General features: G+C 51.4%; 8 protein-coding genes across 8 annotated transcripts; 4 read left to right on the forward strand and 4 right to left on the reverse strand.

Annotated features, from left to right (window-relative positions):
- Positions 1-449: 449 nt before the first annotated feature.
- On the forward strand, positions 450-2,736 carry JCM6883_006626 (uncharacterized protein; the record flags this gene model as incomplete). The annotated part of the gene is made up of 4 exons (XM_076629647.1): positions 450-1,334; positions 1,392-2,024; positions 2,083-2,146; positions 2,210-2,736. 4 exons carry the CDS (start codon positions 450-452, stop codon positions 2,734-2,736), a joined length of 2,109 nt encoding a protein of 702 aa, XP_076490274.1.
- A 467-nt stretch (positions 2,737-3,203) lies between these two features.
- JCM6883_006627 (uncharacterized protein) lies at positions 3,204-6,442 on the reverse strand (the record flags this gene model as incomplete). Its single annotated transcript, XM_076629648.1, has 12 exons — positions 3,204-3,322; positions 3,397-3,517; positions 3,587-3,708; positions 3,774-3,786; positions 3,854-3,958; positions 4,038-4,069; positions 4,135-4,402; positions 4,466-4,819; positions 4,900-5,178; positions 5,248-5,448; positions 5,513-6,213; positions 6,316-6,442. The coding sequence occupies 12 exons, from the start codon at positions 6,440-6,442 to the stop codon at positions 3,204-3,206; spliced, it is 2,442 nt and encodes an 813-aa protein (XP_076490275.1).
- Positions 6,443-7,417: 975 nt separating this feature from the next.
- On the forward strand, positions 7,418-11,754 carry JCM6883_006628 (uncharacterized protein; the record flags this gene model as incomplete). Its single annotated transcript, XM_076629649.1, has 7 exons — positions 7,418-8,096; positions 8,159-9,400; positions 9,466-9,701; positions 9,768-9,913; positions 9,984-10,188; positions 10,272-11,272; positions 11,331-11,754. The coding sequence occupies 7 exons, from the start codon at positions 7,418-7,420 to the stop codon at positions 11,752-11,754; spliced, it is 3,933 nt and encodes a 1,310-aa protein (XP_076490276.1).
- A 395-nt stretch (positions 11,755-12,149) lies between these two features.
- DIP2 (snoRNA-binding rRNA-processing protein DIP2) lies at positions 12,150-15,628 on the reverse strand (the record flags this gene model as incomplete). The annotated part of the gene is made up of 9 exons (XM_076629650.1): positions 12,150-12,323; positions 12,395-12,535; positions 12,598-13,050; positions 13,121-13,252; positions 13,320-13,538; positions 13,603-13,989; positions 14,049-14,327; positions 14,390-15,418; positions 15,482-15,628. 9 exons carry the CDS (start codon positions 15,626-15,628, stop codon positions 12,150-12,152), a joined length of 2,961 nt encoding a protein of 986 aa, XP_076490277.1.
- Positions 15,629-15,949: 321 nt separating this feature from the next.
- On the reverse strand, positions 15,950-18,184 carry JCM6883_006630 (uncharacterized protein; the record flags this gene model as incomplete). The annotated part of the gene is made up of 3 exons (XM_076629651.1): positions 15,950-16,810; positions 16,883-18,010; positions 18,065-18,184. 3 exons carry the CDS (start codon positions 18,182-18,184, stop codon positions 15,950-15,952), a joined length of 2,109 nt encoding a protein of 702 aa, XP_076490278.1.
- A 330-nt stretch (positions 18,185-18,514) lies between these two features.
- On the reverse strand, positions 18,515-19,071 carry JCM6883_006631 (cysteine-rich PDZ-binding protein; the record flags this gene model as incomplete). Its single annotated transcript, XM_076629652.1, has 3 exons — positions 18,515-18,597; positions 18,676-19,009; positions 19,069-19,071. The coding sequence occupies 3 exons, from the start codon at positions 19,069-19,071 to the stop codon at positions 18,515-18,517; spliced, it is 420 nt and encodes a 139-aa protein (XP_076490279.1).
- A 222-nt stretch (positions 19,072-19,293) lies between these two features.
- Positions 19,294-22,341, forward strand: JCM6883_006632 (uncharacterized protein; the record flags this gene model as incomplete). Its single annotated transcript, XM_076629653.1, has 3 exons — positions 19,294-20,239; positions 20,314-20,765; positions 20,833-22,341. 3 exons carry the CDS (start codon positions 19,294-19,296, stop codon positions 22,339-22,341), a joined length of 2,907 nt encoding a protein of 968 aa, XP_076490280.1.
- Positions 22,342-23,581: 1,240 nt separating this feature from the next.
- JCM6883_006633 (uncharacterized protein) lies at positions 23,582-24,695 on the forward strand (the record flags this gene model as incomplete). Its single annotated transcript, XM_076629654.1, has 4 exons — positions 23,582-24,024; positions 24,113-24,339; positions 24,411-24,583; positions 24,648-24,695. The coding sequence occupies 4 exons, from the start codon at positions 23,582-23,584 to the stop codon at positions 24,693-24,695; spliced, it is 891 nt and encodes a 296-aa protein (XP_076490281.1).
- Positions 24,696-26,090: the final 1,395 nt, after the last annotated feature.

A 26,090-nucleotide genomic window follows, 5' to 3' on the forward strand; every position in this document is an offset into this window, starting at 1 on the left:
CTTGAGGTAGTAAGAAAGAGCCAGAGTGACGTCGGATCGAGTTACAGAGAGAGGAGGGGAAAGTACCGGACTCCAATCTCCGGAGTCTGAAGGTACGGTCCCTCGCCATGGAGCGGCTAGCGGGATTGGGACTGAACGATAGAGCGACTTGCGGTAGGAGTCGAATGAAGCGTAGGAGGAGAGGTTCGAAGCCCGTTTCCGGCTTCATCTCTTTCTTCACCTTTCTCCACCACGGCAACTCTTAGCCAGCTGAACGCTGTTCAGAATCGTACAAACTACACTCAGCTACCAATACCGACGCGCAGGAGACCCAGATACACCTCCCGTCCGCCGAATCTTCACCAACTCTCTTCACACACCTCCATTCACCGACAGAACTTCTTCTCCGCTCACATTTGTAGCGCGAACACGACCAGGAGGAGTAGAAATCTCTAGGATCGCCGGTCAAGATGAGCTCGACCCCTTGGAACACGCAGCCTTCGTCACAATCGATGAATCCTTCTCCCGCAGCTCTCACCTCTCCCTCTGAACCCGTTCCTCCTCCCACTGCATCATCCTCTTCTCAGCAACCGACAAACTTCTCTTCGTCATGGGGCGCGTTCGGGCTCGCACAACCTCGCAGCAACGTCTCGTTGTTGTCGATGCAACTCGAGTCTCATCCAATCGACCAAACTTCGCTTTTTCAACGCCGGTCAAACTCGTCAGGGAACGGGAACGGAGGGAATGGAGGGTCAGTAGGCGGATCCGCACTCGGTAGACGGCAGAGTATGTTGGGAACCGATTCGGCGATGATGGACGAAGATCAAGAATTATCGTCGAGTTTGAACCGAATGGGGTCAGGGGATATTTCGATGTCGGCTTCGTTCGACCCGGTACTACCTTCGAACGTGTTCACGATGTCTTCAAGGTCAGCTCGGAGTCGGTCGGCGTCCGAATCGACTTCGAATCATCCTTTCCTCCCTCCTCCTCCGCCTCCACTCTTCGGAAATGTTCCTCCCTCTCCAGTCACGGTCGCACGCGCACTTCAAGCCGGTCAGAAAACACCTCCAGCAGTATTCCAGCGTCGGCTATTCAAAGACGACCACATGGTCGACGATGGATCGAACAGCGAAGCGAGAAGTAGCAGATCAGGGTCGTCGTCTGATGTCGGTTCGCTGAGCAACTTCTCGGCACGCGATAAGGGCAAGCGGAGGGCAACACTCAGTGATATGCTACAGGATGAGGACGAGGAGATCGAAGAGCTGAGTATGGGATTGAGTCGGAGCACGAGCGGAGGAGACGAAGTCGATGCTCGAGTTGTGCGGCGGCCTGTCTCTCGCAAGCCTAATCTACTCGCAAGTTCTATCTCGTTACTGGAAAACATGACACCCATGCTGATCCTTTCCTCGCAGCCAAAACCGAAATCGCATCTTCGAGTTCTCTCGGACCTTCGTAGCGAATCCTCGCCAGGAGGCGACCTCGCCGCCGAGATCGCAAGCGAAGCTACGCTACACCGTCTCTCTCGGTCAGGAGCTTCGACTGTACCTCCACTGCGGCCTTCGACGAGTCTCCCCGCCTCGACATCTTCTCAGCATCACCACCATCATCATTTCGACCCTTCGAGCTCGGCGTCCGTACCTTCAGGCAGCGCACTCGGTACAGGAGGCGGCATTCTGTCGAGTAGTCGACCAACTCCGAATCGATTTCCTGAGCAAGCCGAAGAAGACGATCCGCTGCTCGTTTCCCAGATATCTGAGTCTTCATCTTCCGACGAAGATCGAGACCTAGACGAAACAGGAGCGACTGCCGACCTCGAGATCGGAAGTGATTGGGGCGGAGCGAGCGCGACGGGAGGCTACGAAACGGGACCAGAGGATGGAGGAGGAGGAGCCTTGGAAGAAGCGAGGAAAATGCAAATGGTTTGGAACGGGATTCGAAGTGGAGGTGGAAGTCGAACGAGTGTCAGTGCTCATCATGGGGCAAACTCTTCGGTGAGCGTTGCGAAGAGTCCGAGTGGCGGGAGTTCCCGAGGAATGGACTTCGAGGTGAGTACCTGTCTCTGCTCGTAACAGCGCTTTGATCTCATCGTCTCAACTCGAACAGAATCCATTCAATATCCCTCAGACTCCGAGTGCATCTTTCACCTCGAGACCAGGGAAACGGAAAAGTAAGTTTCACGAGAAAAACTAGCTCTCTCCCACTCTTCTCGCTGACGTCCCTCTTCACGCAGACATCGAGGATCGATTCGAGCCCTACTCTCACGCCCTCAAACGTCGTGCCGTCTCTCCCGCCGCATCCTCTCTCTCCCCCGGTTTCGGCGCGACCAATCCCAGCTCTACCCTTCCTCACGCCACTTCTACTACTCTTCCCGTCCCCATCCCTTCTCCAACTCTCAGCACGATCTCCCTCCCTCATTCTCACCATCAATCGTTCTTCACCTCGATCCATCATCAACAACAACCCGGTACGAGTCGATCGGTCGTTGGATCTCCGATCGCTCCCTCTTCGCTCTCCTCTTCAGCGGGAAGACATTTCGGTGCGGGATTCGGGTACTCGGCCTTTGGGATGGGCGGCAACGGGTCAACAGCGGGAGGAGGAGGGTTGAGTGAGCGGTATAGAACTCCGTCGTCGAATGGAGGTCAGATTGCGATTGATGAAGAACGGATAAAGATGGATGATGGGATTGGGAGAATGAGTCTCGGTGGCGCCGGAGGGGTTCAAGGAGCGGCTACCAGTAGAGAAGACGAGGAGCTCTGAGTGAGCGCGATCGAGCGAGGAGATGGGTTGAGCTTAGCTCCGAGTCGAAGTTTTTCCGTATCCTTACTGACTTTGAACGTTGTTCCGTCATTTCTGTGTTGTTGTCAATCATTATTGAGCGTTGTCCGATCGTTGCTCGCTGGAGAGTATGTAGAGAACGAAGAAATTGCAAGCGAGTGGAAAGCAGGGGAAAGAAAGCAAAAGCTGAGCGAGACAAATCGAGAAGTACAAGGCAGGAAAAGAGCAGGAGAGTAGTGGAAACGACAACAGACAGCGGACATAGGTCTAGTATAAGATTCGTGAGCTACAGGACGTCATCGAGAGAGAGAGAGACAGATACAGACGGGTGAAACGAAAGAGAGGTGAGTACAGAAAAGTGTGAAGATACATCGGTAAGAGGTCAAGGTAGCAAATCGATAGGCATTAGACTGAACAGCTAAGGGATACAGTGTGGTTGTAAGAGAAAGTTAGAGATCCATCCCTTGCAGAGCTCGAGCAAGTTTGAAGGTTGGCTTGTGCGAGGGAAAGAGTCCGACGTTCGCAGCGTTGAGAGCTGAACGCATCTTTCGTACTGGATCGTCGCACACTGTTCGTCCACAACGACCCCTATTAGTCGTGGCTACGAATGCCTGGAGAAATGGAGAGACACATGGAACGAACCCGGGAATTTCTCTGGTTCTCCAGCGTTCGGACCATCAGTGACGAAAAGTTTAGGACGACGACTTTCGTCCTGATCCAATACGCTCGAGTTCTTGAAATGATTGATCAATGAAGCCTTGCCCTGTCATCCATAGTCTGTCAATTACCCTACCTTCTCGAGCAAGAGAGGGAAAGAGAGAGAGAGACTGACTTGAATGTTGGCGAAAGAGAGTACGCAGAGTTTATCAGAGTTGCACATGTTCCATCGAGTACCGAGACGTTGTTTGCAGAATCCGAGGAGGGCCGACATTGAAGTGAAATTGACGAAACCGTCTATTCGTGAATGAGCAAAGTCAGTCGAGAATGTTCTCGGATGAGCCAAATCGAGGTAGACGTACAACCGACGTTGCACTGCGGTGAGGAGTCCTGTCGTCAGTAAGTGAGCCCACAGAGACCCGAGAAGGGAGAAGGAACTCACCCCAGTAGCATAATCCGTTCGAAGGTAAAAGAAATCGAAAGAACGACCAACTACTTCCTCAATGAATTGCATCACTTCGACATCCTTGAGCTTGTTCGGTACGTTCTACCGTAGTTCGTTGATCGTCAGTAAGACATCGAAGGCTAGGAGGGGGACAGGAAAGAAAGAGTATCAGCCGACTCACTTTGAGCATCAAAGTGGTTCGAACTTCCAGACCTGTCGTGTCACCATTTCATCGCTCAGCTCTCGTATACCGACGCTGAGGAAAAGTCGGTACTCACCTTGTTCGATCCTCTCGTAATTGATCACATTTCCAACCGGAATCCTATCGTCACGAACGATTCCGAACGTCGGAGGAAGTCGACTCTTCGAACCCATTCCTATTCCCATTCCCGACCCAGAAGCAGAATGTTGAGCAGTTTGGTGCGAGTGATCGGGTTGATTCGAAGTCAGGGGAAGCGAAGAAGGAGAAGGTTTGCGAGGGAAAGAATCGGTTCGAGCTCGAGGAGAGAAGGGAGGAGAAAGGGGGACGGTTCCGTAACTCGAGAACTGAAACGCGACTGTCATAGTGAGCGGTGAGAACTGTCAGCGAGAGAAAAGAAAGAGACTCACCGGATCAAGGTTTCGCGAGCTCGAGCCAAAACGACCTTGTCGATCGAAAGCATCGCGATCGATACTCGTCGAAGGCGATGCGCTAGGATTGAGTCGGTAAGACGGGAAAGAGGTATCGGCTCCAGGCCAGAGGGAGTTCGAAGGGAAACCTTGAGGCGAAGCGAAATGAGATTGAGGGGAGAACGTCAAGGTCCCTCCTCCTCCAGTGTATGAGTTGCTGAAGGTCGAACGAGTCGAAAAGAGAGGAGGAGGGGTCACGGAGAAGGGATCGAAAGGACGAAAAGAGTGAGAAGGTTCGAGGGGAGGAGAAGGCGAGGAGAGATTGAGATCCGGGAGAGGAGGGCTTTCGGTACTCTGCTCAGTACAAGGCGAGGAGGCCGGAGTCAGATTCGTGCGACGTGATGCTTGCCAAATCGAGTCGTGAAAAGACTCACCGTAACGCTCGGTTCGAAACTACAACGGTAAATCTTCCCCTCAACGTTCTTCCCATCAAGACCCTTGAACGCTTTCTCAGCAGCACGATCATCGAAGTATTCGACAAGGTAGAGGTTCTCATCGATAGTCTTGCGGGAACGAATTTCTCCGTAGATCGAAACGAGCGGGAAAGATTCGGGAGTCGAGGTCGAGGAGGAACGGGTCGAGTTTTGGACTGTGATGACGAGTACGCCTTCGGAGCGAGAAAGTAGATGCGTGGGTACGTGGGCATCGTGCAACTGGAGAAGTAGAGCCGAACTGAGGGTCAATCACGGAGGGACGAGCTCGAGATCTGAGACGAAACGAACCTTTTCGAAATCCTCCCTCTTGATACAGCGAGCCCGAAGTTTGACGGCGAGCGACCTTTCGATGGCGGTAGACTGAAGCGCGTCGAGCTGTTGTACAACAGTGACAGCATCTCGAACGTCGTGGAAAGCGAGAACGACGGTTCCATCGGCTGCGAGTCGAGAAGTGAAACATCCTTTGAGACTGAGATGCTGGAACGAGTGCTATGTCGAGCTCGAATTTCGTCAGTGGCCGGCTACTAGAGAGGAAGCAAAGGTCGGAGCTCACAACGAGAAGGGTTTCAACCTCTTTTTCATTCGAGAATTTCCTGAACCCCGAAACGAGTACGTATCTCGTGGCAATTTCCTTCTCCTCTCTTTCCCCGACTACCGTATCACCGAGAGAGTCACTAACGAGCATTTGACCCTCCGAAACATTCCCACCTTTCTTCGTCGGCGTTTCGATTTTGACAGGAGATTCGTTTTCAACCGGATAAGAACGAAGCGAAGCCGGAGGCCAAGTAGCGCTAGAATGGAAAGTAGGAGGAGGGTTTCCGAGAGCAAGATTCGAAGGAAGAAGGTTGGAAGAATTCGAAGAAGGTGAAGCTAATGGAATCGGTTTTACGGGAGTAACGGGGAGAGAAGTTGAAGCATATTCACGTGGTTGTCGAGAATGTTTGAGGGTATAGACACGAGAACGAGAAGGAGTATAGACTAGTCCTCCACCTCCTCCTCCTCCGACTACGGGATCAAAGGAAGAAGTTTGAGCGAGACGACGAGAAGAAGTTGGGGGAGAGAAGGACAAAGAAGAAGGAGGGGTCAAGTGAGAAGAAGGTGGCGTAGAGGTATTAGTGTTGTTATTGTTATACAAGTCGAATCGAGTCGAAGAGGGAGAGAGGGGAGAAGGCGGAGTGAAGAAAGGAGAGAAATCGGAACGAAGTCGAGGAGAGCGCTGATCGAGGTTGTGGGATTCCTCGCTGGGTTCAAGGTCTATTCCGAGTCCAAGTGAGTGTGCGTTAGCCAAAGCAGGGTCGTTCGGATGAGATCGGAGCAAGTTCGACTTACCTTGTGCGACCTCTCGGAGTGACTCACTTTCAACCTCCTCCGACGTCCTCCTATCTGCCTCATTTGCTAGCTTATCAGGTCGAGTAGTCGTAGTAGTAGTCGCAATCGAGGTAGAGGAGACAGTGAGAGGAGGGGAGTCGTTGGAAGAGAACATTCGGATTCGTAAGACAACAGGCGAAAGAGGAGAGCAAATCTTGTGGTGACAACAGGAAACAGGGACAGATCAAGGAATGAAGTGGTACAGCGGTCGAAGTCGAAGGTCGTGAGGGCGAAAGTTGAATGAAGTGGGAGAGAGAGGAAGAAAGAGAGGAGAGAAAGAGAAAGAGGGAAACTGACTTGCAAGCTGGAAGAACTGCGAAGTCGAAACTCGGACTTCCTTCGCCTCAGCAGTGGTACCAACGAGCACGCAAGCAGTATACCCTTATCGGAGAGACTCGACGTCGTCAAGAAGAGTATCGGTTCGAGAAGTTTCGATTTGGTAGCACCAGCTTGAGCTCGGGACGGATTGGGCCTGCGTCGCTCGAGCTTTGAGTGTATAGTGGTTCGGGGCCGGGGAACATGTTGATCGTAGAGAGCAGAGCGTTGAATGTCCAGTCAGACGCGACTTGAGGAAATTCAAAAAGTTTCTCGACGGTTTGTTCCTCTCTTCAACTCCACCAGTCGGAACGACCCGCGTCTCTGCACTCGCACAGCTGCCGGACAGCCCCTTCAACTGACTTTCTGCCTCGAACGGTATCGACCTTTCCCAACCGGCAAACTCGACGCGACTCGATCGAAGTCTCAACGTTCATTCTTCCCGGACAAACGCCAACGAGTAATTGTGGTCAAGCGAGAAGGAGAGTTAGACACTGTACGGGGCTAACAGGTAAGCAGCAACTTAGACGGGAACGTGGAAGGGAGCTTAGCGTCCTCCACATAATAAATTCACCTCTTCAAAGCGCGAATCCCTCTCGACACAACGAGCTGACACGTTCTTTGAATGCCCACAGCTACTAAAGAAGCTATTCGGCTCGACTCGACGAACTAGAGACACGCTTTCGCAACACTTTCGTTCCAACGCTCCCTTTCATCACTCGAGTTTCTTCTCATCGACCTCTCCCTCCCTCCCTCTCTTGGTTCCCGACTCAGGATGTCGCGCAATCCGAATCAAGGACTTCACGGTCCAAGCTACAACCATCCAGCTTCTTACGAACCTGATCCTTCGAATTTTAATTCCACCTCGTACCCCGCAGAATCAACTGGAGGAGCAGGAGGAGCAGGAGGTTATCCTTCGAGGAGTCGTTCAACTGCCGTACCTTCACCAGGAGGAGGAGGAGTCAATCGTAGACAGACGGTGAGGGGAGCAGTGAGAGGAACCGTGAGGGACGTGAATGAAAACCCTCGAGCTTCAATGATGCCTCAACGAGGACTCACTCGAGGCAAGACTCTCACTCGACCCGATCGATTCGTCGCTCCAGCACCTCTGATCAACCCGACAGGACCCGGGAAAGCTGGGAAACAAGGAGGAGCGGTCAAGACTGAATTAGTGAATGGAGTTCCAACCTTGACGACGAAAGAACCTTGGTGGGAACCTTGGTCGCTCTTTGTCGAAATCAGCACGTTCTGGGCTCCGAGGTGGTTGTTGAGAAAGTTTGGAATGACGGATCCGACGAAACAGAGGGCGTGGAAGGAGAAGTGCGCGTTGTGCGAGATTTCAATGTTGATGATGGGAATTATTGGGTTCATTACGATTGGATTGAATCGGACACTGTGTCCGACGGATGGTCCGAGATCTCAATCGGCCTATACGAGGGTTGGATCGACTCAAGGTGAGTTTCGAAAGCCGGCTTCAACTCGTTCTTCTTCTGCTAATCTTACTTCGTTTCGTTAGGTTTGATCGGTATCGAAGGATGGAACTTCCAAGTTTCCGACCCGACTCCGACCTCTCTCAGCATTCCCGCCAACTCGTACGGAGGAACCGACGAAACTCCTCTCTTCGATCGAAGCGGTTACCGATTCCCAGCGTGTGAAGGAATTCGATCTCCTTATGCTACCGTCAACCTCTGTACCTCTCCTACTCAAGGGAACGCCTCGTCTTGCGTCCTGAGACAACCGACCGAAAACTATCTCACCTCTCAGCTTCACCTCACGAACACGACGAAACGAGTAGGATACGACTGGAATCAACTGTCAAACTTTACAAACTTCCTCGTCATCGATGGAATCGTTCTCAACCTCACTCCTTACATCAACGCTCATCCAACTCCGCTCAACAACGATACGGTCGACGCTGCGATTCGATACATGTTGAACGGAATTGACCAGAGTGGAGGAAAAGATGCGACTCGACTGTTCTACAACGACGACGGACTCAAAGATTCGGTCGACTGTCTCGTTCAACGATATCAAGCGGGTCACATCGATAAAGTCACTCCCGGTTGTTTCGTTTCGAACCTCTTCCTCTACATCTCGCTCATTCTCATTATGGGGATCGTACTCGCTCGATTCGCCATGGCGTGTATCTTCAGTTGGATCCTCGCCGCGAGAATGGTCAAACCTCCGAAAAACCTCAAACGAAACGTGATCTCTCCGGCTGTTTTACCCGAAGGAGCGAACATCGACGTCGATAACACGACTGGGGCTGCGCCATGGACCGAAGCCGCCGTCAAACGTCAACAAACTCGTCGATTGCAGAAGAACGCGACGAGGAAAGGTCGTGCTGCAGGAGGAGGAGGAGACCCGGAGAAACCTTTACCTCGATCTCACAGCGACGCAGGGCACGAACTCGATGGAGCGCTTCCCGTCAACCCCGATGGAATGATCAGTATGGCTTCGATTGGAGCCGAACTCTTCTGCGTCTGTCTCGTCACTTGTTACTCGGAAGGAGCGGAAGGAATCAAGACGACGCTCGACTCGATCGCCGGGACGACCTATTCCGACGCGAGAAAGTTGATGTTTATCGTTTGTGACGGAATGATCACTGGATCCGGCGAGAAGATGTCGACTCCGGATATTTGCGTTGGGATGATCGAACGAGACCCGAGGTTTGGAGATCCAACTCCGATGAGTTACGTCGCCGTTGCAGATGGATCGAAGGCTCACAATCAAGCGATGGTTTACGCCGGTCATTACAGTGAGCTCTCTCCGCTTTGACTCTCTGTTAGACAGATCGACCGACTCAACGTTCTTGTTCTATAGCGGGAGTGCCGGGACATCGAACTCCGATCGTCGTCGTCGTCAAATGTGGACCTCCGAGTGAAGCTCGCGAAAAGAAACCCGGAAATCGAGGAAAACGAGATTCTCAAATGATCTTGATGAACTTCTTCTCTCGAGTCACCTACAACGATCGAATGTGTCCCCTCGATTACGACTTGTTCCGTAAAACTCAGTCTCTTATGGGAGTTACGCCCGATTTTTTCGAAGTTTGTCTCATGGTGCTTCTCTTTCGCTTTTCTTTCTCCTTCCGAGCTGTAGCTGATCAACTTGTTCGGAGACGATAGGTCGACGCCGACACGATGTGTTACCCGGAAGCACTCGGCTACCTCGTTCGAACGATGCAAAACGACAACATGATTATGGGAGTTTGCGGAGAAACTCGCATCGCGAACAAGCGTCAATCATGGGTCACGATGATCCAAGTCTTCGAGTGAGTGTTCAGTCTTCGTTGATCGCCTGAATCAGCGGGAGGAGGCTCACGGTTCCTATTTCCCCGACAGATATTTCATCTCTCACCACCTCGCGAAAGCCTTCGAATCCGTCTTCGGTGGTGTCACCTGTCTTCCCGGTTGTTTCTCGATGTACCGTATCAAGGCTCGCAAGCAGGACGACGGAGATTGGTTCCCGGTTCTCGTTCAACCTTCGATCATCTCGGAATACTCGCAAAGTGTCGTTACAACGCTTCATCAGAAGAATCTGTTACTCGTAAGATCTACAACCCTATCCCACCTAGAGAGCGTTGTTCCCCTTTGCGAACGAGCACTGACTCTCTGTTCCTGCTGTCTCAGCTCGGAGAAGATCGATTCCTCACGACTCTACTCCTTCGAACGTTCCCGAATCGCAAGATGATGTTCTGTCCCTACGCCCGTTGTCGCACAGTCGCGCCCGACACATTCTCCGTCCTCCTCTCTCAACGTCGACGATGGATCAACTCGACAATTCACAACCTCATGGAGTTAGTGCTCGTTCGCAATCTTTGCGGAACGTTTTGCTTCTCTATGCAGTTTATTGTGTTTATCGACCTCGTCGGAACGATCGTCCTCCCCATCGCCATCTGTCTAACCTACACACTCGTCATCACCTACATCTTCAACCCACCCTCGTCGTTCGGAGATGCGATCCCGCTCGTCCTGCTCGCCGGAGTCCTCGGATTACCCGGTATCCTCATCGTCCTGACCACGTTCAAGATCGTCTACGTCGGATGGATGCTCGTCTACTTGATCGCCTTGCCGATCTGGAACTTCGTGCTACCGGTCTACGCCTTCTCGAAGTTCGATGACTTCAGTTGGGGCGAGACCAGAAAGGTAGCCGGAGAGATCAAGAGCAAGGACGACCATTCGGCAGGAGGAGGAGTCGCAATCGAAGTTCCCCTGAGGAGGTGGGAGGACTGGGAGAGGAGTCGACTGAGGAAGTTCAAGCGAGAGGAGAAGAGGAAGCGGGAATTCGAGCATCAATTCGGATCGAGAGCCGTTCACGCCGCCCCTTCGACTCGAGATGGACTCAGTACCTATGCGGAATCGGAAACAGCGTCGTCGTACGGTGGAGGCGACGATCAATGGGGCGCTCACCTCGGAAATTACCACGAAGAAAGCGGTAATTTCCGTCCTCCTCCCCCAGGTCTTTTCGCCGTGGATGAAATGTCGGAAGACGCTGAAACTCTCGATCAACACGACTTGGACATCGTACTCGATCAAGGGTGGGAGGAATCTCCGCCACAATCTCGCGGAGGTTTTGGTTCTGGTTACTCGACTCCGTCAGAACAGCAGCATGGGCAGTTCCCTTCTTCTCAGTGAGTCCTGACTGTCTTACCGCTCTACGTGCGATACTGACGAAGGTCTTGACCGCAGTTCTCATTCTCGCCCCGCGCCTCCTCCAAAACTCTACTCTCTTTCCGACGCCCCTCTCATGCAACATTCTCTCTCTTCTTCCTCGCATCTCACCTCGACCATGTCTCTCAACTCTCCGAGCAGTCCAAACTTGCCGAACGATCCCTTCCAAGACCGCGCGCCTTCTCCTCTCATCTCAGTCGAATCAGCTGGTGGAGGAAACTATTCGAGACTAGACGAATCTATTGGAGCTGCGAGTAACGGTTCATCGACTTCCTCCGCAATCGAACCCTTGCACGGAGGTCACGCGAGACAACGGTCCCTTTCGACTTCTCCCACGGCAGCGTTCAATCCAGCTTACCAATCGTCGAATTCGACAAGTCCGACTCGGTCTAGGAACGGGTACGATTACGATAACTCGTCTTCGAATCGAAGACTCGTCTAAGCATTAGATCTCTCTCTCTCTTTGTTCTTGTTAATCACTAGCGATACCCCCTCCCTCTCTCTCACCCTTTCACGACATTCTCTTCTTGCCCTTTCGGAGTACCTCAACTTTTGTTTTATCTATCTATTTTTCCCCCTCTCACGCTCACTCTCTCTCTCTCTCTCACTTGTTACACGCGCAAAAAGTCATACCCCCTTCCTTTTTCCTTACTCTCGCTCTTTCCTCACGTAGCATGCATTTGAACCAATTGTTAGTCTCACAATCATCACGAGAGACGAGATGACTTAGTGCCCGTGCAAAAGTGCTGGACTCTCTCGGTTCCAATCTGTCCCTCTCGTGCGATGCAGTGATAAGGTGATGTGAATGCGTATTTCTGCGATGCAAGTGGTGTCGAACTACGATCTGAGAGCAGCACGTTTCCTCTTCTTCTTCCCTTCCTCGATCTTTTCCCTCACTTTCTCTTCACTCGCGAATCCAACGTCTTCAGATTCGTAGAACTCCGCAACCTTCTTCGCTTCGTGCTGTCGGTTGAGGTATTTGAGCGCGGCGAGATTGTATCCGAGAGTCGTCTGCGAGAGAGGGAAACAGACGAGAGGGTCAGTTGGAGCGAGCAGACGAAAAGTGTGAAGAAACGATCTACCTTTTGACGTTTGAGAGCAGCTCGGAGATGACCTCGTAGTTGTACCATTGTCGGTCGAAGAATTCGAGTCGCAACGATTTGAGAGTGATGAGTTCGGAGGAGGAAGAAAAGAACTCGAGAAGTGAGCGGTAGAGACCATTCCTGTCGATACGAGCGAGCGAGTCAGTCTCTGAAAGCACCTAAGGAGAGTAATGGCGACTCACTCTTTGAGCCCAGTAATCGAGGTGTTCGATCAGTTGAATCACTTTTCCAAATGGCAAGACCAACAACGCATCTTGGAGTCCCGCCGCCGGAATCGCCCTGACGACCTTGAGGACGTATTCCTCCGCTTGACAGTTCCCATACATCGAGAAGATCGGGTTCCTCGACGGAGGTGGAACTCGTTTCGCCAGTTCTTCGGGTAATCGTTTCGTTTCTTCTTCGTACGCTTTCTTCGCTGATCGATCGACTTCCGAGATGTCGAGCGCTTCGATGATGCGTTCTCCTGCCATGAGTGTCTCGGTAGTCGATTTCGAAACCTCGGTAGATTCTTCGAGAGTCGCTTCTTCCCCGTTCGCGGTTGAGACGACCTTGAGTTCGTCTCGATCTCCTCGAGGATTCGTCGAATTCGTGTACATCTCTTCGAGTTCTCGTTCTCGTTCTTCTTCAAGGAAGAGCTGTGACATAGGGCATTCGATGTGAGTGACGGAGATTCTTCTCGAGATTGAATACGAGAGGGAGACGTACAGGTTCGTCGGTCTTCTCCCAGATTCGAATCGACTTATCATGAGATCCCGTAACAACAAAGTTCGCCTTGTACGAGACCGCCAAAGCCCAAACTTCTCCCGAATGTCCCGCCAATTTTTGGATGCATTCAAACTGGTCGTTGCTCACGCCTATCATCAGTTCGATCCCGCGAGAATGATAAAGAGCGAGCAAGGCTCACCTTGTCTCCATCCCAGTATTTCACCATTCGATCTTTCCCGACACTCCAGAAGAGATGCGAACCTCGCTCGAACGCGACTTGCATAACACTCTCGTCGTGAGCGAATAAGGAACGATGACAATCTCCGAAATCGAGTCCCCAGATCTTGATGTTCTTGTCGGCGGAACAAGTGATGATGAGTTTCGAATCGTAGGAAATATCGAGGGAAAGTACTGGGAGCTAGATACGCCATTCATTCTCGATATCAGTCAGTGGGTCGACTGATAAAGGAGTGAGAACGTACCTTGTGACCGTAGAGAGATAAGAAGAACTTCAAAGTATCGGCAAAGAAGACTTTGACCGTCGAATCCAACAGACTAACCGCCAACAATTTCCCATCCGGACTATACTTCACCGCCAGGACGTCTTCCGTCATCTTCAACGTTTTCGTATGACTCAACGTCAACACTCTCGTCGTGACGGAGGTTCCTTCTCCTTCTTGTTCGAGTTCTTTGACCTCGAAATCCCAGAATTTGATATCCTTGTCGGCAGAACCAGTAACGAGACCTCGACCGTCCGGACGGACGTGGAGTGACCAGAGAGGACCTTGGTGGGCTTGAATCGATTCGAGGAGAGAAGAGGAGGATAGATCGTAGAGGAGTAATTCGCCAGATTTTGTTCCGACGACGATCTGTAGCAAGCAGTCAGTACGATTGTTTCGAGGGAGAGTGACAAAGAGATGGGACTTACGTGTCGGTCTCCAGGGAGGAACGTCACACAAATCGCGTACCCGCACTCCAACGTCCGCACACATTTCGTCGTTTTCACGTTCCAGAGTTTCAACGTTCCATGACTCGCCGACGCAATCAATTGGTCGTCGGACGAGACGGCGAGACATCGAACGTCGGAGCGGTGGCCGGGTAAGTCGAGAGTGTGAAGTTTGAGGGGTTCGACGGCGGGAGCTTTCGAGGAGCCGGCGGGAGGGAGCTTGTAGACTTCGAGTGAATTGTTCGAGAGAGCGGCAAGAATCTGCACGCGAAGGACGGTCAGTCATAGGGAAAAGAAAGGGAGAGACGCCGAAATGAGCTCACTTGAACTTCTCCTTTCGATTTGAGCGTTTCCGGTGCGAACGAGAAACTCTTCACTTTCCCACCAGTTCTCACAATCGACCAAATCGCCAACCTGTCCCTCCATTCGACTTCCCCTTCCAGCGTTGTTGACTCCTCTTCCTCTTCGACAGCTTTCCCTTTCCCTTTTTCCTTCTTCTCCCTCTCCCTCTTTCTTCTCCTTGCCAATTTCTTCTTCAATTCCTCCTCCGTCCTCAATCTAAACACATCGATCGTCTTCTCGCCGGAATGAATCGCCAAAACCGGTAAAGTCGGATGCAACGTAATCTGCGAGATATTGTGATTATGATTTGTATTCGGTAGATTGAGCGCCGCGATCGGTTTAATCGCCCTCTTGAGTTTCCCTCCAGTTTCCTCCGACACGACGGTACCGTTAAGTAAGACTTGATTATCGATTTTCCAACATTTCACTTCCCCTTCTCCTCCTCCACTGACCAGGACGTTCGATTGACGATCGTATGCGAACGACCAGGCTTCCCCTCGATGTCCAACGACCGTTTCGATACAATGTTGAGTCGATAAGTTGAACAGTTTTAGAAACGTGTCTTTTGAACTCGAGAGTAAATGTGTCGAAGGTTTCGAAGTCGTTCCATCTGTCGTCGTTGTTGATCCAGAAGTCGTCGGTTCCTCCTCCTCCTTAGAGTCGCCATCCTCGTTGAGAGCGGATCCCGGTTTCGCACTGATAAAGCTCAATCCCGTCACCTCATTCCTATGACCTCTCAACCTGAACAGTCCCACTTCTCCAACAACATCCCACACGATGATATCCGTATCCTTACTTCCACTCGCCAATCTCGTTCCATCTAGATCCCAACTCAAACAACTGATCGCACTTTTATGACCATTGAACGTCACCACGACGGACTGACTCGCTGCTGACCAGAGGCGGATCGAACCGTCTTGATATCCTACTGCGAAGAGATCCCATGAGACAGGGGACCGGGAGATCGAAGTAACGAGGGATTTGAGTCCGGTTTCATGCCACATTGCGACCTACTCCCGCAAATCGACTCGTTAGCTTGACCCGCTGAGAGAGAGAGGAGAGGATAAGCGTACTTGGTTACCGGTACGAGTCTCCCAGACTAATACATCCTCACAGGCGGGAACGTAAGCCTTCTTCCCATCCCAAACACTGTTACTCGTATTTGATGCGACCAGACCAAATACTTCTGTCGGTCCATGACGGAGATACGTCTTGACCATCCTCTATGCTACTCTGTGAGCTCGAGGAGGTGAGGACGAGGAAAGAGAGGGTTTGATCAAAAGGACGTCGAAAAGTCGAACGTAAGGGCGGGATCGGGGGTGGGGAGCACGCTGATTGCTCGTGTTCGACTGAAGTATTGGTAGAGCTGCTGACTAGGTCGGTAGAGTCGCAGTTAAGTGAGCGGAAGAACGCTGTAACTTTTTTCGAGAATTCGCCGAAACCAATCTCTCTTGTCTCGCAACTTCCTTGATCCCAGACAAAAACTACGACCAGCGTTGACAGACAATCACAAAGCCCAACTACGAACAACCCCCGTCAAATCAAATCAACTCCTCCGAAACCCTCCCCTGTTCCGCTTCATTTTCAATCAACCTCTCCTCACTCCTCCTCACCCACCTCCACGCCTCCTTCACCCTCTCTACCCATTCCCTCCTCCAACTCGCGATCAACTCCGCAACGATCACCGCCAAAAGAGTCCAAAGCCAAACAGCAAATTCACTTCCGAATCGATCTTTACCCCAAACTCGACTGAACGGACTTCCCCTGCCGGACGAAAGCTCGATATCGAGGGGACTGCTCCAAATGTTCGATCCGACGGCTGCTCCGGTGGGTTGAAGGACTCGGACGGAACCGTCTGGTGCGATTAGGGTCGAAATTCCTCCTTCTCCGTGTTCAGACGATGATGACGATGATGAGTCGCAGCGTAAGATCCAGCCATCTTGTTCGATCGCTCTGGATTTGACTTGGTTCACTTGAGCGAGAGCTAATGAGGTTAAGGGGACTCTCGAAGGGTTCAGGATCAATTGAGGACTCCTTTTCTTCTGCTTCTTGCTATGCTTCTGGTCGTCGTTGTCTTTGTTGCGGGAGAGAGAGACGGTGGGTCGGATGTAGGAGGATAAGAGGGAAGGGAACGCGATATCTTGACAAATCGCCGCTGAGATCGCTACTTCTTCGTCCGGAACCGACCTCGGAACTCCGCTATGATTCGGAATCTCGATTGTCGAGAGTGGTAACTGGTTGGGGGAGGAACCGAGGACGGGGTCGAGACGGTGGGAATGAGAGTAGGATTCGATGAATGAGATGGGATGATGTTTCGTCGTGGAGAAAACGATTCGAGGTGATGAGGCATAGTTGAGTGGAGACGAGATGGAGGGACCGACGAGGGTGGCGATATTGTACGTCTTGAGGGATCGTCGATGAGAGGTGGTTTGGAGTTAATAGGTCGCGAGAATATAGGTCTGTTCTCTCCGAACCCTCTTAGGTCGCACTACTCGAACTGAAACGGAAAGAAGACGAACCTTGTACATATCCGCGATCTCTCCAACACTCCTCAACAACCCCTTCTCCGCTTGTCCCATTCCTTCCCATCCTTTCCCATCTCTCTTCCCTTCGCCTTCCTCTTCGATGAGACTAACCGCCGTTTCCTCCAAACTAATCACTTTCGCACCCCGACTAGCGACAGTTCTCGTCTCTCTCAACAACGCCTCCAGCCTCACACCGCCTGTACCTCGTCGTGTGGTTGAGGAAGGAATCGAAACGCAACCGACTTGCATGGGCGGGTAAACGAATTCTGGGTCGATCGGTGACGGGTGAGAACGTCTAGCGGTCGACGTGCGAAGGGAGGTGGTCGAGAAGAGTGGAGAAATGAGCCAAAGAAAAAGTAGGAAAGCGAGAATCGACAGAGGTTTCAATAAACGATTCTTTTTCGTTTCCCAATTCATTCGCGCTTCATCCGTTCGAGCGGGAAGTAACGGCGTTTGTTCTGTAGGGATACTCTCCACTCCTTCCCCCCCTCCTTCTTCAGTAGCTCCAACTGGTCCCTCCACCTCCGTCGTTTCCCCTTCCCCGTTATTTTCCTGCTCGTAATGCTGTAACAAATCCCCCGTTTCCCCCGTCTCCTGTCTCGCAAGCAAGAAGTTCATCCACCATTCCTCCCTCTCGAACCAACTCCACGCACACCAAGCCACCGAGAACCCAGCGCTCGCAACAATGAAATCCCACAACGTATTTCCACCGAGTTCGTCCACCCATCTCCCGAGACCGCCGGAAGAGGGGTACTTCGTGTTCCACCATACCGTACGTCCTACTCCGCTCGGACGCTCTTGTGCGATTCCAGCGAGAGCGAAAACCAGGGCGGGTACCAAAATTGGATATGAGTGAGGTGGGAACCGAAAGAAGATGATCTCGGCGAGGAGAATCGCGGAGAATGGAAGCAGAGTAGAGGAGATCAAGTAGAGAATCAGAGCTGCGAAGATCTCGGTAGCGGGGAGAGAGAGTGTGAAGATTGAACGGTGGGTGAAGAGGAACGAGAGAAGGGAACCGAGAGAGAGAGCGGAGAGGAGGATCGCTAGGGAGCGAAGGAAGTTGGGTCCGGATACATGCTATCATTCCATTCGGTTAGTCGAGTATCAGTGAAGAACGGAAGGAGGACTGACGAGGAACAACTTCAGGGAGAAGGAAAGAGAAGCGGTTAGGAGAGCGACGAAGAAGGGTGAAACGGTAGGTAGGAGGCAGTAGAATGATAGGACTGTGGTTGTTAGGAATGTACCGATCATTCTGAGACGAGGTGAGAAAGAGAAAGCAAGGTGGGACCGGGCGGGGAGAAGGGGAAGGGGAAGAGGTTCGTGCGCAGTATTTCCGTACGACCTCTGAGAAAATCGCAACTGCTGCTTCAGGAGCAAGTCATCAAATTATCATCAAAAAAGCGAGGGGTAACTAGCTCAGCGAGAAAGAACGGAGAATCGGAAACTGAAATTTGAACGACAAAGAGGATCAAAATGCAAGAGAATGTTCTAGCCGTGCTGGGATCTACAGTATCGAGATACAACGTGGTACAAATGAAGAAAACGAGAACCGGGAAGCAAGGGAGAAGCAGTACAAAACGTCTACTTGGAAGACATTTTATACTGTGAGGTATCGAGAATCGGTTTCGCACATATCGAACAGATCCCCTTCTTGTAAGCACAGCCTGCTCAATGCAACATTTGTCAGCCACCTCATTTCTCACTCGAAACGGACGAAGAGTGAAAAGGAGAGATGAACTGACTCTGACAATACTGTGCCTCTGGTCTCGCTACCGTACTCTTACAAAACGCGCATTTCCCAATCGTCGCTTTCTCCTTTCCCTTCAACCCTACTGCGGCCGCTACTCCCGGTTTACTCAATGCCCCTCCGGCAGTTTTCGTCGGGGGAGCATAAGGAGAGTATCGTGCTTTCGAAGAGAGGAGTTTGTTTTCCCCGAGCTTGCGGGTCGTGTTACGACCGGCTTCGGGCGTTGACGAGGATCCGGAGGAAGAGGAGGAGGCGGATCGCCAGACGTCGGAACAGGCCAAGGAGGAGGAAGACGATTTAGAGAGCTTCTTTTCACACTTGGCGCAGACCTATTTACGCAGAGTCAGTGATCACATTCAAGGGATGGGAAGAGCAGAGCTGGTCTCACCATCAGGATATGAGAGAGTCGAGGTTGATGAGGTAAGGTTTTGTGAAACGAAAGTCGCAAGGGGAAGAGGCGGAAAGGCTTGTACTGGCTACCTTGAGATTGCTGGATACTCTTGAGCTTGACTAGATGCGTTCAGAGTTCGAATTGAGCGAGTAGCGAGTTGGTAGAGATGAGAGAGCGTTCGTCTCTCTCTTGTCCCTCTACCACTCACTCGATTGCTCCAGAATGTCGAAACCACCACCTACGCTACCTCATCTACCCCCAACAACGCTCGAACGAATCATCCGCCTCTCTCTCGATCAAGGGAATTCACCACTCTCTTGGTTGTCCGAATTCGGCTCCATCATCTCTCAAGCTACTGAACGAGTTCTAGCGACTACTCTTACACTACCAGACGACGACTCAATCTTGTTAGCTATCGAAGAAGCGTCAAGAGAAAGAGAATCAACAGCAGAGTCATCCAAGGATCTTCTGATCATTCAAGCGACTCGATGGGCTCATCTAGTACAACACCTCGAAGTAGTTCGACCTCTCAGATCGACAGAGGAGGAGGAACCGGAAGAGATCCCTCATCTCGACGATTCGGGATTCCTCAATCTACTCGAACGTTTCCCAAACCTCTCTTCCTTCACCTGGAACTCGTCGAGATTACCTCCAGAGGATTTGTGTATCGATCTATCGAATTCGGTAAAGAGTCTCAAGGAGTTCAAATTCGATCTCGTACCCGTTCTCGTTCCCGATTATCTTCGAGACTTCTCTTTCTCCTCTGCTACTCTCGAATCTACCAGTCCTAGTTCCCCTAGTTCACTACATTGCTCTCCTCCTCCTTCTTCTGTGCCCTTGCACTCTACGTCGCTTCGTTGGGATTGTCCCTCTTTATCTTGTCTCCCCGGAACCCTCACTTCCCTCTCCCTCTCGTCTCTCTCGTCATCCGGAGTCAAAGAGTTTCAGAACTCTCTCAGCTCATTCTTCAACCTCGAACGACTCGAATTATCGAAAACCGTCTTCATCGATGATCACCTCCTCGGGGAAATTTCGAACGGATTGGCGAAGAGCTTGAAGAGATTCAGGATTAGGGAAATGAGCGGTACGAAATTGAGTGATCAAGGGTTGAGCGACTTGTTCGAAGGTTGTGGAGAATTGGAAGAATTCGAGTTGGAGGGTGTAGAAGGTGAGCTCAAAGAGCTTGAATCTGCCTCACTTTTTCGAGTTGATTCAAGCTCGAGTTCTTGTGCTCTCTTTTAGGTCGACTATCGAAATCTTGCTGGACCAAGATCTCTTCCTACCCACCTCGACTCCGTTCCGTCAAACTGATCTACTCCGAATCGCCTCCACACAAGAGTTGGATTCTCGATCACCTTCAATCTCTCCCTTCCCTGCTCTCCTCCGTTCCTACTCTCGATACGTTCGTCCTTTCTCGACGAATTCATCCAGAATCTCTCGTACCCGGTTCTCATCACGTTGCGAGACATCCAATCGATCCGTTGTTCGTACCGAGGAAATTAACTCGTCAAGAATTGAACGCGATCATTTCACCAGCTGACGGAGGAGGAGGGAACGAGTCGGGAGGTAAGAGATGGAAAGAATTGAATTTAGATTTGGTCTTGGTCGATGGAGAGAGTTTGAAGAAATTGTTGGAGAATTGTACGGAATTGAGAAAGTTGAAAGTTTGTTTCGATAATCAATTCAAACATCTCGTTAGTACTCTCTTCCTCTTTCTCTCACTAACACCGGCTCTCACTGATCTCGGATGTGGTCACTCAGCTCTCCCTCTCATCGTCGTTTTCCGCGTGTTTACACCTCCAATCCTTCTCCGTCTCTATACCGCTCGAGCATACACCCGAACTGCAATCCCTCACACCCTTCACCTACCTCCCCTCTCCATCTTCCTCCTTCTCTCCCGGCTCTCCGTCTCCTTCGGCCGGCTCTGTTCCGCTCCCTCCACTCTCACCTTCCGACATCGTCTCATCTCCTCACCCAGACCCCACCTCCGAGTTACCCGATTCGATTCAATCCCTCCTCCCTCCCACTCGGGATTGGAGAAGGTTCTTGAAGAAAGGTAGTCATTGTTTGAGTTCGATTGAATGGACGGGGAGAGGAGGGATCGGGAAGTTTTGGTTCTCGAAGATTGAAGGGAAGGGGTTGATCAAGATTGAGTTTGAACCTACTAGACCATTGTCTGGTTCTGCTGGAGCTGGAAGAGGAATCGGAGGAGGTAGAAGGGAAAGAGAAGATAGTTGGACTTCATCAATCTCGACTTCTTCTTCTTCAGTCAACAATACTCCGTTCTCCAAGATGACGACAAGAAGAAGAAGAGCTTCGTCGACTTCAGTGACTTCGGGTGGCTCTCCAGCTACGCCACCGAAGACTCTAGGAGGAGGAGGTAGGAAATTCGGTTCGATCGATGCGGCGTTCTCAACTCCGATTAAACCGACTCCTCAACGAAGAGCTTCTTCTTCGACTACTACTTCTCCTTCGGCTGGGTTTGGAATCATTGGAGGAGCCGGAGCAGGATCAGGAGGAGGAGGAGGAACTAGAAGAAAATCGTCTTCTTCGAGTTCGAGTGCTCCATCAACAGCATTCGATCAGATCGGTTCGGGATGGAGCGGATTCGGACCTTCTTCGACGATTCCTACGAGTTCGATTCCGGAACACGAGTCGGTTTCACCAACGACGAGTTTCTCGTTGTTCGGTTTGAACGAAAGTCAATCACGAGGAGGAGGACTCGGTCTGGATCTCGGGTCTCCGACTTCACTCGACCAGAAGAACACGAAAGAGAAGGAACAAGATGCGTCTACCGGAACGAAAACGACGAACGTTTGGAATTCGGTCCCTCCTTCCGTTACGAGTGCGACCCCTGGACTCGGTTGGGCTTCTACGACTCCGACTCCTCCTCTTCCCTCCGCTCCTTCTACCGCTTCGAACGACAAGACCAAACACGCGAATGGAGTTTCGAAACCTTCTGCTTCCCCTTCGGCCGCGACGAAAAAATCGAGTACTGTTACCGAGACTGGAGGAGGACCAAGTTCAAGTAAGATGTCGAGAGGTGCTTCTCGTTCTTCGTCGTCTAGTCAAGGAGTTCCCGCAGCAGCTGGAGGAGGAGGAGGTTCACCAAAATCTTCCCGAGGAGCAGGAAATGCGCGAGAAACTAGCGGAACGAAGAACGGTGGAGGAGGTGAGAATGGAAGGAAGAAGCGAGGCGATAGAGGTTCTTCGGGAGCGGGAGGAATGAAGAGTGGACGTGGGAATAGGAAAGAAGTAGGGGGAAACTAATCAACGCTTGAATCAACGATGAAACCGAGCTAGTCTCGAAGAAACGACAACCCACCACTCAGTCAGGACTGCTGGATACTCTCTGAAACCTTCTCCCTCGTCACTATCTGTACCTACTCCAATTTCGATTTCGTCTCAAAGGTTTTGATTTCTGTTTGTGTCTCCCTTTCTACGCTTGCAATTTCGTTTCTCTCGTTCTCTCCTTACTCCAGCCTCCTCCTGGCAATGGACGTACTCAGTGAGCGCTTTCTGAGCGTGAGAGTCAAGCTTCTGCATTCGAGCCTGCATCGTAAGTCGAAGTTTTGACTTCGAGTTCCGCTGTTCTCCAAATCGTCTGCCTCGCTGGGATAGTCCTCCCGCTCATTACTTCTCCTCTCTCTCACTCCTCTGTACGAGGCCTACTGACCAACTTCTCTGAGAATCGTGACTAGACAACTCCGGACATTTTCCGCGGTGCTCAGATCCTTTTTATTCTCGCTCGATCCTCTTCTACTCTTGTTTCCCTTCTCTTCACTTCACCCATCGTATCTTTACATCCATACATTCTTCCGCCTCCCCCCTCCATCGATGATCAGCAGCTACAAGTGAGCCGACGCCCAATATTCGCTCGCTCTTGGTTGCTTCACATTTCCTCGTCTTTGACTCCCCCTAGTGACCAAGCGATATCCGATTCGCGCGATCATCTCGTTCATACTCGATGATCTCACGCGAGGGTATCGCTCGAGACATGGAAGAACTGAAGACGTGAGAATGTGCAGTAGCCTGGAGCGAACGAGTCGGAGTGGTTTCACCTGCAGCTATTGCTCAGCGATCACGGGCGGAGGCGCCGGAGGACGGAGCGTATGTATCAGTTGATGGTAGAAGAACGGCCGGCAGGGAACAGGCGAGAAGCAGTGATAGGCGAACTTGTTCGAGTTTTCGCAATTGAGCTTCTCGTGCCCATCATTCCGGGCGAGAGTGCGCATGGCAACAGTGTCCCATCGCGTGCGACGGATGAGACAGCGTAGCACGAGAGAAGTTCCCCTCGTCGCTGTATCAGCGTGCGTCGGTCGCACCAGATGCGAATGCAAAATCGGGCGAACGAGTTCAAAATCTCATTCACAGCGCGAACACGAGTGATTCGGGCGGAGTGCCGAAGATGTGCGAATCAGATCGATAGCGTACAACAGCCTTGAGCGAGCAATCGCGTAGGTTACCACGAGTGTCACTGGCGGCGACTGACCTCCCTCTTCTCTCTCCCATGTTCTTTCTACACGAATTACACAACCCACGTTCGATCCTACCAAATGGACCACGTACCGCTACTCATTTCGCAAACACCATAAACCCCTTGCTGAGCAACCGAAGCGCTCACATCACTCGACTGTATTCGATCTTGCTACACCTTTTATCCCTCGAACCCTCCTATTCCAACTCGACGAGACTTTTACGGACCTGGAGAGCACTAGCTGGATGTAAAGAAGTACATTTAGGAGTGTTATGGAGGACTGGAACGGCTGTACTCGAGCGAATGAGAGGGAGGGGAGAAGAGGAAGACGAAGAGGAGGAGAGGGAGCAGAGGAAAGCGGATTGGCTCAAGTTCGTACAGGAGGGCAAGTTGGAAAAGATAGACAAGTTCAACGAATACATCTTGGCCCTCGTTGCGGCGGGTAACGCCCAGTTCGCCCTCGATGAACTCGAATCGTGAGTCTCCTTGTTTTTTTGCGCTTCTCTCTCTTTTCTTCCTTCACTTCACTTCGAAAAACTCAATCTCGATCAATCATACTCGCAGATACCTAGATAATCAACCCTATCATGACTCGATCACTCTAAACTCTCTCTCTGGTCAACTGTCGCTCTTACTCGCTCAACCGGGCCCTTCCCTCGTTCGTCCTACTGTACCTTCCTCAGCTTCCTCTAGCTCTTCGGATGATGATGAGGGTACAACGCGTGGGAACCGCCGGCGACAAGGTGGAAGGAATGAGAAAAGGGTGAAAAACTCGATCGATTCTTCTCCAGGTCAGTCTTCTTAGTCCCTTTGCTCGTTCTATAGCGGCCGCGCAGATAGCTGACATCGAACTCGTATGTAGACGACGAGCTACTGTCATTTCTCCAATCTTTGGCTCAGAATTCTCCGGCCCTCTTCTCGAAGGCGAAAGAACGCTTCAAGCGCGCTGCTCAACTCGAGGAGCGGCTTCAGAAGGAGAATGAAACCGAAACTGTCTCTGTACAACCCGGTGAAGCCGTTCGGTGGTTAAACTTGGTCAGTTTTTCTCCCTCTCTTTGCTCCTTCCTTCACTGGCTGACTGGTTGTGGACGCTTCGTAGATCGATCGTTCGGAAAAGCTCGCTGCCCGAGACGGTTCTCCCCTCTAGATCAATTGGCTCGTCGAACCTTTCTGTCCGTAATGTTGTCGTCGTAAAACTACTTCCGATTCTTCAATCTTTCGCCTGCCGATTCTGCCTCCCTCATCAGCTTCGCTCCTGCTCCGACCCCTCCCATCTGCGTCCCTCTCCCACCTTCGGCTACATCGAAGCTCTACCCTACGAAACCCACCAAACATTGGTCGAGGAGTTCACTGAGGTGATCGAGTCAAACTGCAGCCAAAATTAAACCTCATCTTTTGATGATCCCTACCCAATTTCAACACGACACAAAAAAACGTTCGGTTGGAAAACGGGAACTGAAACTTCAGTTCTCATTTTGTGGGAAAGGATCGACATTTCTCTTCACTCTTCACTCTTCCCTCTTCCTTTTCCTCTTCCTCTTCCCTTCTCTTTCCCACCGCCCGCGTCGACGTGCCGCCCTTTTTTCTGCGTCAACTCCGCAGATAAATCGCTCGATACTCAGCACTCCGATAATCAACTGTTCGACTTCTTCAGCTCCGACCTGCTGCTCCGCCCATCCCTTATTGTCTTCTGCTCGGCATCTTCATCGTCGCCATACCTCGACTTTCCTGCTTCGCTCGTCGACGACGAAGGCTCAGTATGTATCAATCGAATTGAGAACCTCGATCCCTTCAGCCCTTTCCCTCTATTCCTAACCCTACTCTCCCCCATTTCCGCCTCCATCCTTATCTCGAACTCGTCTGTGTCGATCTACCCGATTGACACGTTTAAACACGAGCTTTCGTCATTTAGTTGAGTGCGAAGATTGAATTTCCTCATGACCCGCTTTCGCTATCCTTGCCAGACTTACGAGTCCATTACGCACAGATAGATAGTAGTGTGGCCAACAATCTACCTTGTTATCTTTTGCTTCTTCGTCGGACGCTGTTGTAGCTTGTTTCAGTCTATTTCGATGCAATACAAGCTCTATTTACTCTGTTTCGTCTAACAGCTCGTCCGCTTTACTTTTTGCCCGCTCGATGATCTGGGTACATATTTCGACTCGCTTCGACGGCCATTCGCTCACGCCCCTTCAAAGCGCGAACCGAGGGCTACAACGCTTTGATCGCGTTCTGCTTTGAGGAAGGACCCTCACGCACTTTTCTCTTTCTCTCTCACATCTCTCCTCTGTTCTCTTTTGTTCGAGACGTCCGACGAAGGCATGTCTGCCGACCCGTTCGAGGCTGCTGTGTCCGCAGAACCGTTCAGGATCATCGAACTGAAGAACCCGCAAGGCGAGGAGAAGTGGAAATGCAGTGTCAGGGAGTGCGAGAAACGGTTCAAGGAAGCTACAGTGAGTTTGAGGTTTCTCTGCCCCCTCGCCCTCCCGGAGAGGCAAATCGCTCGAATGCCGTTATTGTTCTCTCCATTTTTAGGATTGTA

Source organism: Sporobolomyces salmoneus (assembly GCF_050403485.1).
Source record: "Sporobolomyces salmoneus JCM6883 DNA, S_salmoneus_JCM6883_v1_ctg6, whole genome shotgun sequence".
NCBI classification, from domain to species: Eukaryota; Fungi; Basidiomycota; class Microbotryomycetes; order Sporidiobolales; family Sporidiobolaceae; genus Sporobolomyces; species Sporobolomyces salmoneus.